Source organism: Geotrypetes seraphini, chromosome 1, assembly GCF_902459505.1.
Source record: "Geotrypetes seraphini chromosome 1, aGeoSer1.1, whole genome shotgun sequence".
NCBI lineage: Eukaryota > Metazoa > Chordata > Amphibia > Gymnophiona > Dermophiidae > Geotrypetes > Geotrypetes seraphini.
In genome coordinates, this window is record NC_047084.1 from 469,151,097 (window position 1) to 469,164,001 (window position 12,905).

General features: G+C 40.2%; 1 protein-coding gene across 1 annotated transcript; it reads right to left on the minus strand.

Moving 5' to 3' along the window:
* Nucleotides 1–2,678: 2,678 nt before the first annotated feature.
* Nucleotides 2,679–3,623, minus strand: LOC117368624 (olfactory receptor 1-like). Its single transcript, XM_033962356.1, has one exon. It carries the CDS (start codon nucleotides 3,621–3,623, stop codon nucleotides 2,679–2,681), a length of 945 nt encoding a protein of 314 aa, XP_033818247.1.
* Nucleotides 3,624–12,905: the final 9,282 nt, after the last annotated feature.

Below are 12,905 nucleotides of genomic sequence, written 5' to 3' on the forward strand. Positions count from 1 at the left end.
ATGTGCAAAAGTGGCATTATGGAACCCAAGGGTACATGGGGGCAATAGGTAGCAGCTTATAAAGAGACAGATGACTTCACTAATATTTTATGTTCTGGGTTCACAGCTGAAGTGTTGGGGGAGGGTGTACAAACACTTCATGCGACTGGGTCAGAAGGTGTGATAGACCCTGATTGATTTTCAGTGGCTTGGGCTTGTGAGGGTTTATTAAAAACTATGGATGGATACATCCAAGGGTACTGCGGAAATTTGGGAGTAATTCTGGCGACTTTTCTGGCTGACCTTCTCATTTCTTCTTTAGAGTCGGGGATGGGTAATGCAGGACTAGATTAGGGAGGATGTAGTTTCTCTCTACAACAAATGGAGGGAAGGCAGCAATAGGGATATACAGGCTGGTAAGTCACAGAAACATAGAAACATCACGGCAGATAAAGACCAAATGGCCCATCCAGTCTGCTCATCCGCAGTAACCATCATCTCTTTCTCTCTCTGAGAGATCCTACGTACCTATCCCAGGCCCTTTTGAATTCAGACACAATCTCTGTCTCCACCACCTCTTCTGGGAGACTGTTTCATGTATCTACCACCCTTTCTGTAAAAAAGTATTTCCTTAGATTACTCCGGAGCCTAACACCTCTTAACTTCATCCTATGCCCTCTCATTGCAGAGTTTCCTTTCAAATTAAAGAGACTCAACTCATGCGCATTTACATTACGTAGGTATTTAAAAGTCTCTATCATATTATCCCTCTCCCACCTTTCCTCCAAAGTATACAAATTAAGATCTTTAAATATGTCCCCAAACGCCTTATGATGAAGACCACACACCATTTTAGTAGCCTTCCTCTGGACCAACTTCATCCTTTTTATATCTTTTCCAAGGTGCGAACTTCAGAATTGTACATAATATTCTAAATGAGGGGCATCAATGCCTCCTTTTTCCTACTGGCCATACCTCTCCCTATGCAACCTAGCATCCTTCTAGCTTTTGCCATCATTTTTCAACCTGTTTGGCCACCTTAAGATCATCACATACAATCACATCCAAGTCCTGCTCTTCTTTCATGCACATAAGCTCTTCACTCCCTAATCTGTACTTTTCCCTTGGGTTTTGCAGCCGAAATGCATGACCTTGCATTTCTTAGCATTAAATTTTAGCTACCAAATTTCAGACTATTCTTCAAGCTTCGCCAGGTCTTTCTTAATGTTATTCACACCATCCGGCGTGTCTACTCTATTGCAGATTTTACTATCATCCGCAAAGAGGTAAATCTTACCCAACACTTCAGCAATATTGTTTATAAAAATGTTAAAAAGAACAGGCCCAAGAACCTTGAGGCACACCACTGGTAACAACCCTTTCCTCAGAGCAATTTCCATTGATCACTACCCTCTGTCGCCTTCCACTCAACCAGTTCTTGACCCAGCCCATCACTTTGGGACCCATCCTGAGGATACTCAGTTTATTTATTAGATGTCTGTGTGGAACACTGTCAAAGGCTTTGCTAAAATCTAAATACACCACATCTAGCGCACATCCTTTATCCAATTCTCTGGTCACTAAGTCAAAGAAATTGAATAGATTTGTCTGACAAGACCTACCTCTAGTGAATCCATGTTGCCTCTGGTCCTGTAATCCACAGGATTCCAGAAACTTAACCATTCTCTGTTTTAAAAGTGTTTCCATTAATTTGCTTATCACAGAAGTCAGACTTACAGGCCTGTAATTCCCTACTTCTTCCTTACTTCCACTTTTGTGGAGAGGGACCACATACACCCTTCGCCAGTCCTCTAAAGATAGTCCTGGTGTTATGATAGTGACAATCTTCACACGGAGGATGGGGATACGATGGGTCAAAAATGCAAGTCCATGGATTTCATTTACAAACTCCTCATGAGTGAAATGGTGTGGTCGCCATGTTAGCCCACTCTTCAAGGTAATAAGTAGAAATGAAACAAAAACATAAAGGAAAAAAAGAATACCTTTTTTATGGGACTAACAATTTCTGTTCTGAAGAAGAAGGGGTTATCTTTGAAAGCTAATCAAAAATTACAGTTAGTCCCATAAAAAAGGCATTTTTCCATTATGTTTTTTTTTAAAAATATTTCTACATATTACATAGTCATAAACCCCTAAGCCTGTTTTGCACCAATGTTACCTGCATACTTTCTTATTGCAATATATATGAGTTAATGATGCCCCAATGAGACCCACCTTTGCATATTTTCAAATGGAAAGTCCACAGAATGCTTCATTTTCAAGGTCAGCTCACAGTTTTATGAGTACTAAGCCTACATAACACTGTAGGGAAATGACAGAAAAGAAATAACCTCTTTCTACCTTTACTGGAGACTCATGACATTCCTCTTGCTGCTCTTCTTAAAGAATAGAAATCTAATTGTCTGGAAGTTTATTAGATTATTAATATTGATAATTTATCCACTATACTATCAATTTAATTAAGCCTTATAATATTATGATATTATGTTGCCTTTTATTGTGGAGAAGTCAAATGCATCTGACACACTAGGATGAGAGGTGACTGGATAAAATTTAAGACACTTTCAATCATTCAGCTCCTATGAGATGCAAATCAAATCTAAGATGAAACAACGAGAAATGAGACAGAAAGGAAAAATGAGTCTTTTATGTTCAAGTATTCCTTCTGTGGACAATGTTTATCCACTGGAAGAAGATCCTTTTCTTTGCAGGACTCTCTTAAGTGCTATCTTCACATCTCTGTTCCTTAGACTATAGATGAATGGATTGAGCATGGGAGATAACACATTATATACCACACTGCTGATCCTGTCCCTTGCCATAGAATAATTGGAAGAAGGCCTGAAATACATAAAAATAAGTGTCCCATAGAAGAGTGTTACCACTGTGAGATGGGAGGAACAGGTAGAGAAGGTCTTCCATCTTCCACCTGTGGACTTGATCTTCAGGATGGTAGTGATAATGCGAATGTAGGAGATCAGGATAATCACGAAGGGTAACATTACTATCAATGAACCCTCTACAAAGATTGCTATTTCATTAATGAAAATGTCGGTGCTAGAGAGTTGCAGCATCTGTGCAAGGTCGCAGAAGTAATGCTGAATCTCATTGGACTTACAGAAGGAAAGCCGGTATACCAACAATGTATGTAGCAAACTATGAAATAAGCCAATGATCCAAGAAGCAATTGACATACTCAGACATACCTTCTTGTTCATTATTGTGACATAATGCAGTGGATTACAGATAGCAACATAACGATCATAGGCCATGATAGACATAATCACACATTCTGAGCCACCAGAGAACATGAAGAAATAGAGTTGGACAAAACAATTAGAGAAAGATATTGTCCTTGAATTAGAGATGAGGTTACTTAACAGTTTGGGGACAGTGACAGAACTAAAGCACATGTCCACCAAAGATAAGTTACAAAGAAAGAAATACATGGGGGTATGAAGATGTGAGTTACCAGCAATTATTGAAATCATTGTTCCATTTCCAAGAAGATTCATTGTGTACATTACCAGGAATGTTACAAAGAGAAAACCTCTTAGCTCCACTCGTTCTGTAAAGCCCAAAAGAAGAAATTCAAGCACTGTTGTCTGGTTTCTCGATTCCATTTCAATCATCTTAGTATAGAAGTGAATGAAAATGTTGCATTAAGGAAAACATGCCATATGGGCAATAATATGGAGTGTCCTTTTTTGAAGACCAAAGATGAGACAATTCCACAAATAGCAAATGAAGACTTGTAGAAAACTAATTAGAGAAAAAAAATTGAACAATTCTGTAATTGGAAAAAGAATGTAATTAAAAATAAGATAAAAATATCTATGCAATATCACACATTCCTCCATATTATGTATAGAAAAGTAAATGAGGATACATTCAGAAATTCTCTTCTACTTTTCTCTTACTGAGACTAAACTAAGCTCTCATAACCACTCTTCAAAGGCCTAAATCTCTGCATCCTTAAATCCCACCATTAACTGAACATAGCTCAAGTTGCATGAGTTTACCCTCAACCCCTGTCCCTGTTCTTCAATTTGCTAATTATTTTGCATTTGGCTTTACTAAATTAGTGATCAGTCATTCATGTCACCAGTTTCTACTGTTTTCCATTTTATTTGTAGTACAAGCAAGGTATACAGCCAAATCTTTTCAGTTTACTTTTAGAATTATTTTTTTTCAATTTTCTGGTATTTTCTTTCATTTATTCCACACATCCATTTAAATATTTTTTTTAATGTAAAAAGTGAATTAGGGCATTGTATGCAAATAGATTGTGTTGTTTAGTAAGGATGTTTAAAATTAAGCCAGTGCTGTTACAGTTTGTGCCCTGAACAAGCAAGATGCATCAGAGAGGCTGTTTAGATCTGCTCCAAACCGTTATAGAAGAAAACATATCCCAAACAAAATTTTCCAAGAACAAGCACAGTTCTTAGTTCCAACTACTGAAGTTGCTGTTGAAGCTCACTTCAGCCTATCTAAAAAATCCCACATTACTAGAATTCCCAAAGCCCTCCCCAGCCCATTCCAAACTGACCAGACATACATAGGACACAGACTATGCAAATCTGCCCAGTTCTGTCCCTAGTTCTTCAATTTATACCCTTCACTTTCTGGTTAAAGAAACTCTGTGTTCATCCTACTGTTAATTTTGTCACTGTTCATCCCACAGTGAATTTTGTCACAATTTATCCCACAGTGAATTCTATCCCTGTTTTGCTCTCAACCACCTCTCTAGGGAGGGAATTCCAGGTATCCATCACCCTTTCCTTGAAAAAGAATTTCCTAAAATTACTCTAAAGTCTACCAACCCTCATACTCAATTCATGCCCTCTAGTTTTACCTTTTTCCTTCTCTGGAAAAGATTTGGTTCCGTATTAATACCTTTAAAGTATTTAAACATCTGTAACATCTCTCTTGTCCCTCCTGTCCTCTAGAGCAGTGTTCTTCAACCACCGGTCCATGGACCAGTGCCGGTCCACAGAAATTTCCTGCCGGTCCACAGGGCCAGCACGTGCATCAGACCCAAAACAGTGTTCTTCGACCGCCGGTCCACAGTGCGATCGATGCGGCGTTATCTTCGAGCCAGCTCCCTCTTCCTCACTGATTCAGTGCGCAAAGCCACAGGCAGTGGCTCCTACCGGCATCCTGCGCCTGAACCGGAACCTTCTCTCTGACGTTGCAACGTCAGAGGGAAGGCTTCCAGATGAGGCACTGGACGTGCAAGGTGCAATTAGTACTATTATGGGGTCTGGGTCTGGGATGGAGATTGGGTAGAGATGGGCGGGGTCTGGCCCACGACTTAGCCCCGAGTTCTTCAGCCGCCGGTCCACAGAATAACTCTTTTATTTCTGCCAGGCCATAGGTGTAAAAAGGTTGAAAAACACTGTTCTAGAGTACTATATATGCTCGAATATAAGCTGAAAATGAGGTAACATTTTTCCATCCAAAAAAGAAGGAAAAAGGTTGACTCAAATATAAATCATGGTTGTTAATATTCAAGTGCCCTGTCCTGCCAAGCTCCGTATCCAGTCCCCCCTCCCTTCCTGCCCTGCCAGGCTCCACACCCTGTTCCCCCTACCCTGTGTCCTGTCCCCCCCTCCCTCCCTGCCTTGTACACTGTCCACTCTCCCTCCCTCCTGATGCTATGTAGGCCTCCCCCATATACCTTTGAAATCCCTGGTGGTCCAGTGGTGGGCTGGGACAGGAGGAATCCCTCCCGAATCCTGTCCTGGTCAACTGTGATAACTTTTAACTCTCTCCTGCCTCACCACATACTTTTGAAATCCCTGGTGGTCGAGCGGTGGGCCAGAGCAGGAGTGGTGCTATTGTGCTCCTGCTCCATGCTGAGCCACTAGCTGAATAACTGCCTTGAGGGTGAGTAGTGTCCAGGGTAGTGGTGCCCCTCCCTCACTCTCTTTTCTGCTCCCCGTTCCTTCCCAACCTCCCTGCCATGTGCGTACCCCCTTCCCTTCCCCACACCATTTTAATTTTCCAGGCACAAGCAACATCACAAACTTACTGCTTGCGTCATGTTGGCTATCCCTCTGATGTCACTTCCTGGCGCGGGGACCAGAAGTGATGTCAGAGAGAGGTGACACCGATGCGGCAACAAGTTCATAATGCTGCTTGCGCAGGGAAAAAAATAAAGAGGTATGAGGGAATGGAAGGGGCATTGTCTCCATAGGAATGGGTTTCTGACAGAGCTTGGAAAGAGTTGTTTGTGAACAAGGAGTCTGAAACCAGCAGTTTGTGTTAAAATTGAAAAGGGACTTTCTGTATGCCACTTATCTGACTGCAGAAGGATTGTATCAATTTATGAAAGTTATATGGCTGAGTGTACAGTGGGAGTGGGTAACTCCATAAGCAAATCATGTACTAAAGGATGAACACTCAAAAACTTGGGTGAAATGTTATGCATTTTAAGAAGTTTTCGAATGAATGGGAATAAAGCTTGTGGTCTCAAATGAATGTAGGGGTGTGAGCTGAGAGACCTGATTCAGAATAACAAGAAGTGGATATCTACACCACACGAGTTCAAAAAAGAGAAGAAATTGTGGTGGTTAGAGTGCCTGCATGCTACATTAGAGTCCTGAATCTATGAGCTTGCACTGCATAGAGCAATGGTCTCAAACGCAAACCCTTTGCAGGGCCACATTTTGGATTTGTTGGTACTTGGAGGGCCTCAGAAAAAAATAGTTAATGTCTTAATAAAAAAATGACAATTTGCATGAGGTAAAACTCTTCATAGTTTATAAATCTTTCCTTTTTGGCTAAGTCTTAATAATAATATTGTAATTTATAACTAAAGAGACATATGACCAAGAAACTGTTTTATTTTACTTTTGTGATTATGATAAACATACCGAGGGCCTCAAAATAGTATCTGGCCGCGAGTTTGAGACCACTGTATACCAGCAGAGATGTAACATTAGGGGTACTAGACCCCCACCTCAGGCCCACCTAGTTACACCCTCCACTCCTTAATCCTGCCCCTAGGTCCACCCTAGCCCGCGCCCACCACTGCCTGCTCTTGTTGGATAGGAAGGAAGTCCACACATGCGCGGACGCTATGTGATGACATTATGCGCACGCGTGCATGCACGTGACATCATCACATGACAGCCGTGCATGTGCGGATTTCCTTCCTGCATGACACAGCTTTTCAAAACCCGGATAATATGCTGTGTTTTGAAAAGCCGTCCGGCCCCCCCGGACATCTCCTCAAAAAGAGGACATGGCCAGGGAAATCCGGACGTGTGGTAATCCTAGTATGATAGATGGAAAGTCAAGCCAGGAGTTATAGATGAAAGAAGAGAGCACAGATAAAAGTGAACCACCTGATGAACGGAGTTCATGAGGAAGGGTATCCAATGAGAAAAGTAATATGATGTGTGAGACCTTTAGAATGAATTGACTCGTGAAGACGTGAAGAATGAACTGAGAGAGCTGAAAGCTGAATCTGAAATGTATAAAGTCAGTCCGGGCATGGCATATTCAGGAATGAAAGAAGGAAATTCTGGTTATGAGGTAAGATTGCAGTTTTGGCATACCTTATAGAATGGAAATGGCAAAGGATATATTTGACTAGACCAACAATGAATATAGTGCAATGAGAAGAAACTACCATGTCATAAACTTTGGAAACAACATTCGTTAAGGTGTTGGTAGTGACTATACAAGACTGTGAGGGAGTTTTCCTATCCCTTATTAAGTAACCCTCCCTCCACACAACACTACACCTACATACTCACTTTTGACTAAGGTAAAGAATGTAGTGCTGTAATATAATGCATATAAGTTCAACAAGGGGTGAAAATCAAACTTCATTTTTACATAGTTGCATTCCTGATACATGCCCCAATCCTATGCCTTCTAGACTGTTGTAATAATTTTACCAAAGGGGGAGAACATGGCACAGTGATCAAAGCTACAGCCTCAGCACCCTGAAGTTGTGGGTTCGAACCCACATTACTCATTGTAATCCTGGGCAAGTCACTTAATCCCCCCCATTGCCTGACCCCATTGTGAGCCCACCAGGACAGATGGAGAAAATGCTTGAGTACCTGAATAGATTCATGTAAACCATTCTGAGCTCCCCTGGGAGAACAGTATAGCTGCCTTCATACCCACAGATTGGGAAATGCTACTCTTCTGTTAGTCAGTGCTGGCTCCCCATTGCTTACTTCACAATTCAATTGCTGAGGCATCAAACATTTTTTACCAGCTCCCTTAAACATCCACCTGATCTACTTATTTCTTACATTCCCTTGCAGTCCCACATTCCTCCTCAATATAGGCAAGATAATCACAACAGAGAATGATTTTCTGTCTGCTCCTCCAAAGTTTGCTGGAGATGCCTATCATATTTAGCCCTTTTTCTTTAGATCATGCTTCCTATTAGCCTAACAGAAGATACATTACCATCAGTTCAAAGCAGATGTTTCGTATTTTGCCCAAGCCTTTAACACAGATCAGGTGCCTTTTGGTCCTCAATTACTAGGACCAGTGAAGGTACTGCTTGCTAATCATTGCTAGTCAAGGTTTGCTTGCTCTGGAGAAGGTTTGTTTGTTCATGCTTTCTGGGCCTCTTGATCACCCTTTTCCTTCCCCATTCTCTCCTCTAGTAGAACTTATTTGGTCCATTGTTGCTAGTCATCTACAGTGTCTCATTATGGTCTTTTTTCACTAAGCCACTGTAGAGGTTTCTACCATGGCCTAGAGCGCTAAATATTCTGATGCTGCTTCGATGCTCAGAGAAATTCTATGAGCATTTGACCATTACCATTCTGGACCATGGTAGAAACCTGTACCGTGGCTTAGTAAAAAGGGGGGGAGGGGTTATTAACAAAAAGCCCCTTATATTACAGAAGAAAAGTACTTACTTGACATATCCACATTTTTGCTCCTCCTGCTGCATCTTCATTTATCTTTCTATGCTTCCTTTTATAATTCTGTCACTTTTTTCTTTTTGCCTTCATTTCTTCCATCCTAATTTTGTCTGTAACAATCTTTCTGCTTATTGTCCTGTACAATTTTATTTTATAACTTTTTTTCTTATTTCATTAGTCAGAATAAGTATATTGTCTCTTCTAGCATTCCACCTGCATATGCAAAGATGATTCTGTGACTGTTGTGAAGTGAATGGTACATAATTAACTTTTGTTAAGAGTAAAACACTTGCTGCCCTTTCAATCTCATGTATACCAGGGGCCACTGAAAAGTTCTCAGTCCATCCAACAAAGTTGGGACTGTCTCCATAGTCTAGTGATTTTCCACTTTTTATGTTCCATCGGAAAAATACAGAATGAATAAAGGGGGAAAAATTATTGGACTAACCCCCTCTTCTACGAAACTGCGCTAGTGGTTTTTAGCGCAGAGAGCCATGCTGAATGGACCACGCTGCTCCCAACGCTCATAGGAGCTCTATGAGTGTTGGGAGCAGCACTCAGTGGAGACTGCCTCAGCTTTGTTGTTTGGGCTGAGAACTTTTCAGCAACCCCTCATATGTATTACATAATATTTATGATACAATAGAAAAATATGTTCTAACATTATCACACCTTGTTGAGAAGGTGTATGAGAATTTGCCAGTTAGTTTGGGGGGATTTTCTCACTTTTCAGTTTCAGTTTCTTTTCAGTTTCTATTCGAGAAGTGAAAAGACTTTCAAAATATTATTGCATACTCCCCCTTTTTATCAAGTCACACTGCCAAGCAGTACAAGCTAAATGCCGAGTCGCCCATTCTAATCCTAAGGGTTGCTCAGTATTTAGATTGCATTTCTCAGCAGCACAGCCTTTTTGAATTCTCCCTGTTCCAATACTGAGATCTACACACATGTGTTATAACATCTCATTCATGTCCTGCAGAATCTGCTGTTACTCTTTTTATTTCTGCTCTGGACTCCCTCATTTACTTACTTCAATTTCTATGTTCACCTTTTTCTTCAGTTACAGAAATTGATTGTGAAAGAATATATTTCTTTCCTCAGCTCTGAGTGCTTAATGTGCCGCTGATTATATAATCTCCCAAAGAAAATAGAGTTCATTCTTGGGAATCCCTAATGGAGTAATGGAATCTCTTGAGTTTCCTGCAATTTCATCAGTACCTTTCAAACAGGACGTTCACTTAGAATAACAAACTCTTAATGCAGTTAATTGATAAGGATGTTTAATTCACAGTAAATATATTATACAATGTTATCTATACTATGATTCATTATTTCTGTGCTAATAAAATTAAAATAGAAAATAATAAAGCATTTACTGGTCTAACTTAACATTTTTGACTAGGTTTTCAAAGATGACAACTTTCTTAATACAAGGTGAATAGGGCTGTAAAAGCTGATGCTGGGGTGGGAGAAGAGGTGAATGTTCACATATTGAGGTGGTAGAAATGGAGAAGGAGTCATACTGCTTATTGAAGGGAAGTAGGGAAGTGAGAAAAGAGATTAGGCCAGCATAACATAACAATCAGCTTATATACCGCAGGACCGTGAAGCTCTATGCCAGGGGTGTCCAATGTCGGTCCTCGAGGGCCGCAGTCCAGTCGGATTTTCAGGATTTCCCCAATGAATATACATGAGGTCTATTTGCATGCACTGCTTTCATTGTATGCTAATAGATCTCATGCATATTCATTGGGGAAATCCTGAAAACTCGACTGGATTGCGGCCCTCGAGGACTGACATTGGACACCCCTGCTCTATGCACTTCACAAAAGAATGAAATATACTATACAGTTGAATGAAGAGAATTAGTTACTCAAGTACTTAGCAAATAGATGTTTTTAAATGCTCCCTGAATTCTAGATAAGTACTAGAAGTCACAATTAATTGATCCAAATCTTTGCCCCATAAGGATAGTAGATGGTGATGTCTTTTAAGTTTGCAGCCATTTAGAGATGGAAAATGAGAACTCAAATGCAAGCATCTCTTATGTTTGTTAGTAGTAAGTAAAAAGATATCAGTTAGCTATTTAGCAGTAAGTTCTAACAAAACCTTATAACAAAAGCAGCAAAGCTTGAATTTCACATGGGCTTCCACCAGCAACCAGTACAGCTCACAAAAAAGGCATTATATGGTCAAACTTCTTAAGCCAAAGATAAGTCTGACCACAGCGTTTTGAACTGTAAGTACCTGCATAGTTTGGTTGGGGGGGGACACTGACTCCCCCAAACAAGCTGGAGACTTGTGAAATATACATTGGGGGTTTGTTAGTTTTGGAAACGGATTGAATTGTAAGCAGAGATAATATTAAGATAGATAATAAAGCTTCAGCAAAATATTTATTCCAATATAATTGAGTTATGTGATTATTGATTGATGGTGTTTAGTTTTCAGTTGCAGGTGAAAGGGTACAAATGCTAATTTAAGAAGAACACCAGGTTCTTCTGGTGTGATATGACATTAACTGAGCTGATGTCACCTGCTGGTAATATTTATTGGATGGTGGTGTGGGTGAAAATGGGAGTGGGGCAGAGGGTGAGGGGAATATATGAGGTGATCTCAAGGGTCTGTAGAATAAGGATTGACAAGTTTATAAGAGGAGATAAGAAAGGGTTAATAGCCAGCTTGTAAGAAAGAAAAAGGGTTGGGGAGGTTTCTGAGGTGATGGGGGTGGAGCAATTACGGGATTAGTTGGATGTTGTGACAGGTTGGAGGGAGTTCAGTGAGGAAAGGGGAAGAGTAGAGTAGTCTCTTCAGGAAAAAAATTATCCCCCCCTCCCGTGTGTGCTGGTGGTATGTTTTGTGTCAATGTTAAGGGGCAGGGGGATTGGATTGGTTGAGCTTTGGGGTTGGAGGAAGTGGTCATAGCTTTGGGTAGGGTGGAAAATGAGATTTGGCCAAGTTGGATCTGGGAGATGAGCAGTTTATAAATAAATAAATGTAATACTTGTAGGCAACACTGCTGCGAGGGGAAGCTTGGCCTTGAGTCACCGTGTGTCATGTTTGGGGGAATGTTATAAGTTTAAAGACTTAACAGGAGCTAATTTCAACACTCTCTCGGGGTGCATGAAATATGCATTGGTTTGTTGGTGTTGCACCCGGATTGTATTGTAAGTGGAGATAATATTAAGATAGATAATAAAGCAGCGACCAAATATTTATTCTAATAAAATTGAGTTGTGTAATTATTGATGGATGGTGTCTAGCTTTCAGTTGCAGGTGACGGAGTGTAAATGCTAATGTTATAGTTCTCAGATTTATGGACTACTTACCTAATAGAGTATCTGGTAGACTTTTTCTGGTTAATCTCTGAATGAAGTTTTTTATCCCTTCAACTTTAATCTGCTGGTGCATTTTCTTATAACATGTATCTAGCCACAACCCCTCATTTCAGAAAGATTGACATAGGACCTTTTCATGGTGTGGTGTTAATATTTAAAGACCAACAACAATGAAGCAAAATTAGAGAATTCTGTGAATTTTTGAGAACATTTTCAAGGGATTCTATGTAGATAAAATGTTACTTACCTACAAAGAAGGTTTCTATAAAGATAGTCCTGGTGTTTTTTTAGTGACATTCTTCACACTGAGGATGGGGATAAGATGGGTCAAAAATGCAAGTCCATGGATTTCATTTACAAACTCCTCTTGAGTGAAATGGTGTGGTGGCCATGTTAGTCCACTCTTCAATGTAATAAGTAGAAATAATACAAAAGCATAAAGGGAAAAAATATATTTTTTATTGGACTAACAATTTCTGATCTGAAGAAGAAGGGGTTACCTTTGAAAGATAATAAAAAATTACATTGTTAGTCTGCAGGGGTCGGTACTCGGACCGCTGCTTTTCAATGTATTTATAAATGGTCTAGAAACAGGGATGAAGTGCGAAGTAATAAAATTTGCAGACGACACCAAACTATTTAGTGGAGTTAAGACTAAAGAGGA

Coding starts and splice junctions, on each gene's coding strand:
- LOC117368624 (XM_033962356.1), bottom strand. CDS start 3,623: ATGGAATCGAGAAACCAGACAACAGTGCTTGAATTTCTTCTTTTGGGC.